The following is a 6,687-nucleotide window of genomic DNA, read 5'->3' as shown; positions in this document are numbered from 1 at the left end:
TCTAGTGGCACCCCCCCCAAGGGTCTGCATTGGTAATCAATGCTTTGATTACCAGTGCAGACCCCCCCCCCCCCCCTGTCAGGAGAGCCGCAGATCAGCTCTCCTCTACTCATGCCTGTCAGGCACAAACTGAGGAAAGCCGATCAACGGCACTTCCTATTTTCTATGTGACCAGCTGTGATTGGACACAGCTGGTCACATGGTAAACAGCTTATGTCAGTAGGCTGTTTACCGAGATGGGAGATGTGGTGTGTCAGAGTGACACACCGCAGCACCGATCGCCGCTCTGCATGCCCCCCGGGGGGCGCGTAGAGCGCATTATCCTGCCGCCGTCATATGACGTCCGGTCAGGATAATGCAACCACCTTTCTGCCATCATTTGTCTATAGGGCGGACGGGAAGTGGTTAAAAATTACCTTTCCTTTTCAGTCTGCAGCTGTTGTAGTTTTCTGAAATTGCAATGCAATATGGCTACCTGGAGCTGTTCTGTACACAGAATGTGTACTGACCACACCCCATAAACATAATTTCCTGCTTGTATGATTGGCTCACCAATTTCACCAGAAGCCTGCCTAAGATACAAATTATATTTTTGGCATCCCCTGCAACAAAAATGTCATTTTTGGTGAGATACTCCCAATAGGAACATGTCTAAAGGGATACAGGCCCAGCAGCTTTCCTCATTAGAGCCCTGCAGGTGCACAGCTGACAGATAATTAGGAAACCACTCCCATTTTACCCACAGAGGCACAGAGGAACAAACAATGATTTCTTCAGAATAACAAAAGGTAGGAATCTGCAACAAAGTTTGTTAAAATCCCTGTAATGTACAGAGATCACCCAGAGGGGAATGTTTTTTTTTTTTCTCAACCAAAGTGGAGTTACGTTTTAATACTATTTAATGCAGATAATTAAAGTATTAAAGCCAAAATATGGGCTAAGCCTTCCGCCAGCCAATCACTTGTTTGGGATGGAACCACAATGACCTGCATTTACAGTATTTTCTTTATTCAGCTATGAATCAACAATGAAGACCAAGAACATCTTGTGGGTGAAAAGAAGTAATGTAGATGTCAGCTCCAGATTGAAAGTAAGCATTTTTTTAAAAAACCAGTTGGGTGACCATATTCCAAGCACAAAAATTAGCCTGGAGTTGAAATTTTAAGGTTCAGCTCAATGCAATTTCAGAAGAAAAAACCCAGTATAAAAAACATTTATTGTTTCTGTGGTCCCTGTGGCTTTAACACATTGGTAAGAATTTAAATATGTGTGACATGTACATGGCAATTCATCCTCAATGTGTCCTTGGCTTACTAGGTCTAAGAAAGAAATCTCTTTTCCCAGTAGATGATGTCTTTCATCATGTTTTTCATGTGTCCTTAAAGATGATGCCATTGTAAGCATGGGAGCTGCCATGACATGGTTTCTACAATCATCATGTAAGGGATAACACTTAACTTTGGTAGTGTTGCATAGGACAGAATAGTTTCACAGACCGAATTTACTTCTAGGGTAAACAGCAAGGGTAATAGGCCAGCAAGTGATTTGAAAGAATGAGTACTCAAGCTTAGAAGACTGTTGGATTTCAGTGGACCTTTAAGGCAAACCTGAATTTGCATATAAGGGCATGATTCATGTTAAAAGCACTTAGCACCTCCATGGTCCAGTCCATTATTCATTTCAAGGCTCTGGATATCTCCAAATCAAGGGGCCCCTTATTATCTTTTATTTCCAGAAATGCAAGTTTATAACAGGTTGTATATGGCACTTTGCTGCCATTACTTACCTTTCTAAAATGTCTACATTTCTGTTTTTTATCTTCTCTCTGGTATGTGCTTCTAGCCCCAGATCGGGTAATAGAAGGAGAAGTATTTGTTGGGGTACTTTGCAACGAATGCTGTCCAGCAAGGCCCAAAGCCCATGTCCCATATCCCAACTGAAACTAGTAGCAGGCACCATCGAGGGACTGTGAACCTGGGGGGTGCGCCATAAACACTGGCATCACAACTCTACAAGCTGACTAGTTTTAAATATCTTTTCTACAAGAAAAAAAATACCCTATTACATTTTTTCCTTGGTTCTGAATGACTCAACTATTTTAACCTTAAAAAGTTGTATAAAGAAGTACGTTTATCCTTTTATATCAAGAATTTCCAGTTCAGCTCATGAAACACCTACAATGAAAATGTTATCTATAAAGCTTTTATGCAAGCAAGCTTGTATGTTAGCTTCATGTTTATGTCTTAATAAAGTAAATCTAAGCTATGCTAGAGTATGTGTTAATGCGAAGGACATGAAAACAATGCAATAACTTCATGAATGTGAGATAAAAAAAAATGTGGTATGAAGACAGAAGGATGATATGAAATAAAGTAAATAAAATGAAAAATGCACATTTTATGGATTTTGCTTTGCTATGCATTTCTCTCACATGGTTCCAGGTATTCTAGACCAAGGTGTTTAAAGATGTCTTCTTCTGTTTTAGCTTTGAGAAACATTTTCTGAGAAAAAGAAAAAACACAGAAAAGTATTTTGAATCTTATTGTATTGATAAATACAACAAAGCAGAGCATACAGATGTCTATTGTCTAAAAAGGCCACATTACTGTATATATCAAAAATAAAGCAACACACAAAAAGTAGAACAATTTTTACAAATATACTTATAACATATACCTATTCATAAAGTAATATATAATTTTATATATATATATATATATATATATATATATATATATATATATATATATATATATATATATATATACATACATATATATATATATATATATATATATATATATATATATATATATATATATATATATATATATATATACACACACACACACACACACATACATATATATATATATATATATATAAATAAAATTAAGAAACTCAATAAACCTATTAGCATACATGATATGGGACCTCTTTAGGTGCTTCCTGCCCAACCTATAGACAAATGATGGCCAAGCAGGGGAACACTACAGTTCTGGGTGGACACCATATGGCGTCCTCCCAGTCACACACCTCACGCACCCTAAGAAATAAAAATTATGTTAAATGATTTTATTTTTATTAAAATGTGTCTTTTTTTAAAAAAAAATGCTGTCACCAGTCAGTGTTACTGATTACTGCCACACCAGTCATATGATGATGTGAAACTGCTCTGGTGACTTTAAAAAAAAAAAAAAATTGTAAAAAAAAAAACAAAATTTATTTATTTTTCCATTTTACTAAAAATTGTGACAAAAAAATACAGCTTAAAAAAACTCACCATGCCTCTCACTAAAATACATTGGACTGTCTACTTTCTAAAAAGGGGTATTTATACTGTCATGGCATTTTAGGGCCTCAAGAAATAAGATAGGCACTCCATACATCTGGACTGATCAATTTTCAAATATACAGTGCATCCGGAAAGTATTCACAGCGCTTCACTTTTTCCACATTCTGTTATGTTACAGCCTTATTCCAAAATAGATTAACTTCATTATTTTCCTTAAAATCTACTAACAATACTCCATAATGACAATGTGAAAAAGGTTTATTTGAAATCTTTGCAAATGTATTAAAAATAAACAACAAAAACAAAAACAAAAAAATCTCATGTACATAAGTATTCACAGCCTTTGCTCAAAACTTTGTTGAAGCACCTTTGTCACCAATTAGAGCCTCAAGTCTTTACAAGTATGATGCTACAAGCATGGCACACCTATTTTTGGGAAGTTTCTCCCATTCTTCTTTGCAGGACCTCTCAAGCTCTATCAGGTTGGATGGGGTTTGTCGGTGCACAGCCATTTTCAGATCTCTCCAGAGATTTTCAATTGGGTTCAAGTCTGGGCTTTGGCTGGGCCACTAAAGGACATTCACAAAGCTGTCCCGTAGCCACTTCTTTGTTATCTTGGCTGTGTGCTTAGGTTCGTTGTTCTGTTGGAAGATGAACCTTTGCCCCAGTCTGAGGTCCAGAGCGTTCTGGAACAGGTTTTCATCAAGGATGTCTTTGTACATTGCTGCATTCATCTTACGCTCGACCCTGACTAGGCTTTAGTTCCTGCCGCTGAAAAACATTCCACAGCTGCTGCCACCACTATACTTCACTGCAGGGATGGTGTTGGCCAGGTGATGAGCGGTGCCTGGTTTCCTCCAGATATGACGCTTGCCATTCAGGTTCAATCTTTGTTTCATCAGACCAGAGAATTTTGTTTCTCATGGTCTGAGAGTTCTTCAGGTGCCTTTGGCAAACTCACAGGTCTGCTTGAGCTCTGTCAGAGTGACCATTGGGTTCTTGGTCACCTCCCTGACTAAGGCCCTTCTCCCCGATCGCTCAGTTTGGCCAGGCAGCTTTAGGAAGAGTCCTGGTGGTTCTAAACTTCTTCCATTTACAGATGATGGAAGCCACTGTGCTCATTGGAACCTTCAATGCTGCAGAAATTTTTCCTATCTCGGAGGTCTACAGACAATAAATTTGAGGTGGATGGAACCCTGAAACACGTTGGCTGCTTTTTAGATTGTCCCATTGACCTTTTGGAATGGACTTGTATCAGACCCCTTGACAGTGGTGGGGTGCTTCAATTTCCATTTTTATTAGATTACACTACAAGCCAAGGAGAGAATGGAGGGTGTAGTAGCTGACTGCCTGGAAACTAGATCATTTACATCAACATCAAATCTTCAAGATAGTAATACCAGTGAAATAAACCTCCGGGTCCTATTCATTTCCTGAACTGTTCAGGTTCTCTGAAAGCCGTGGATGCTGAATGTCAACATACAATAACCTGCAGGGGAGATTCCTCTTTCTACACAGAGGGAGGACTTTATTAGATTGTTCTTATTTGCACATGTATGCCTAGCCTTATCCTAGATGTGCTGCACATAGCAGCAAATCACAATCCATTGTTACCTATATTGCAACAAATCCTTATTGTTTCTTGACAGCACACATGCTTTTATCTCCCTCCCTTAAAGTCTGGAATTAAACTGACTATTGTGAGCAATACCTTATTTTTTTATTTAGTCTTCAAGAAAGAAGGTGGCGCTCTGGGGAATAGGGATGATCGAACTTTTGAAAAGTTCGGTTCGGCCAGAACATCCGAACTTCCCGAAAGTTCGGCCCGGCTTTCAGAACCCCATTGAAATCAATGGGACCCAAACTTCGGTAATCAAAAAACACAATTTTTAAGCCCTAAAACCCAATAAATGCCCCTAAAAAGTGCCTAGGGTTCTGGGTCATGCCCCATTAACTATTAATCACACAAAAAAAGTTCTTAAAAATTGTAATTTTTGATAAAAAAGCAAATTATTGAAAACAAAAAAGAGAGATTTTTTGATTTTGACTTTGGATTTAGTATCTGGGGGTCTAAAAAGTGTACATGTGAAGTTTCAGCTCTGTAGCATGTCCAGAACCATGAAAAAAAAAAGATAATTTTTCAGTAGAACAGGGATGTGGGACCCTCCTTTAACACCTATATGATCTTTTTTTCTGGTTCTGGACATGCTACAGAGCTGAAACTTCACAGGTACACCTTTTAGACCCCCAGACACAAAATCACACAAAAAAAAAAGTTCTTAAAAATTGTCATTTTTGATAAAAAAAAAGCCAATTATTGAAAAATTTAAAAAAAAAAGAGATTTTTTGATTTTGACTTTGGATTTAGTATTTGGGGGGTCTAAAAAGTGTACATGTGAAGTTTCAGCTCTGTAGCATGTCCAGAACCATAAAAAAAAGATCGTTTGTATTAGAAAACTTTCAGCACAGGAGGTTGGCTTCGCTGCTGTAACACCTTGCCGGTTTAATAGAAGGCATTTTTTTGGGTTCTTTGCAGTCAGGAAAAACATCTGAACTTGTGTATAGTGGTACTGTGCACAAGTTCTGATGTTTTGCCTGCCTCCAAAAACCCCCAAAAAATGCCAGCAAAAAACACACCTGGGCATTTTTTTTTTGACGCTAGCGTTTTTTTGGCATTTTTTGGGGTTCTTTTGAGGCAGGCAAAACATCTGAACTTGTGTGTAGTGGTGTATATACACACATACATATATTTATATACACACCTAGACATATATAGGTGTGATAGTAGCAGAAATATATGCTTGCGCTAATGAAATCATTTACAGTAATATATTTCTGCTACTATCACACCTATATATGGCTAGGTGTCTATATACATATAATTATGTGTGTATATATACCACTATACACAAGTTCAGATGTTTTGCCTGCCTCAAAAGAACCCCAAAAAATGCCCAAAAAACGCTAGCGTCAAAAAAAAAATGCCCAGGTGTGTTTTTGCTGGCATTTTTTGGGGGTTTTTGGAGGCAGGCAAAACATCAGAACTTGTGCACAGTACCACTATACACAAGTTCAGATGTTTTTCCACGCTGCTGACAGCCTACCTTTGCATCTGTATACGCTCTTTACCACGAGATGTTTGTAAGTGCAATTTGGTGTATTTTTATTTAATTAAAATTTTAGCAGTGTTACACTATTTTGTGCTCCCTTGTTTTTTGGTTCCTTTCTGGCCATCTGACGGAGTGAGAGCCTCTCTGGTGTGACGGTTCATATCTGCTATTACCTCTTCACCTCAACATCAGTGACCTCAGTCATCCCTTTCGGATTATCCATCCATTGTACAACAAGCTGATTTGACTCATATGCTATATGGCATTTTGAGTCCTATCGTT

At 38.0% G+C, this 6,687-nt stretch overlaps 1 protein-coding gene across 1 annotated transcript in view; it reads right to left on the bottom strand.

Annotated features, from left to right (window-relative positions):
* Positions 1–2,404: 2,404 nt before the first annotated feature.
* The window catches only part of DNTT (DNA nucleotidylexotransferase), a 542,670-nt gene continuing 538,387 nt past the window's right edge, over positions 2,405–6,687 (bottom strand). Inside the window, exon 11 of the mRNA XM_082267614.1 lies at positions 2,405–2,501. Within this exon, the coding sequence (XP_082123740.1) occupies positions 2,415–2,501 (87 nt within the window). The 3' untranslated portion in view covers positions 2,405–2,414. The remainder of the gene's footprint in view (positions 2,502–6,687) is intronic.

This window comes from Pelophylax lessonae (genome assembly GCF_965119305.1).
Source record: "Pelophylax lessonae genome assembly, chromosome: 9".
Classification (NCBI taxonomy): Eukaryota; Metazoa; Chordata; class Amphibia; order Anura; family Ranidae; genus Pelophylax; species Pelophylax lessonae.
The sequence above is the reverse complement of the archived record's forward strand: the minus strand, read 5'-3'. Positions and strand labels throughout refer to the sequence as shown.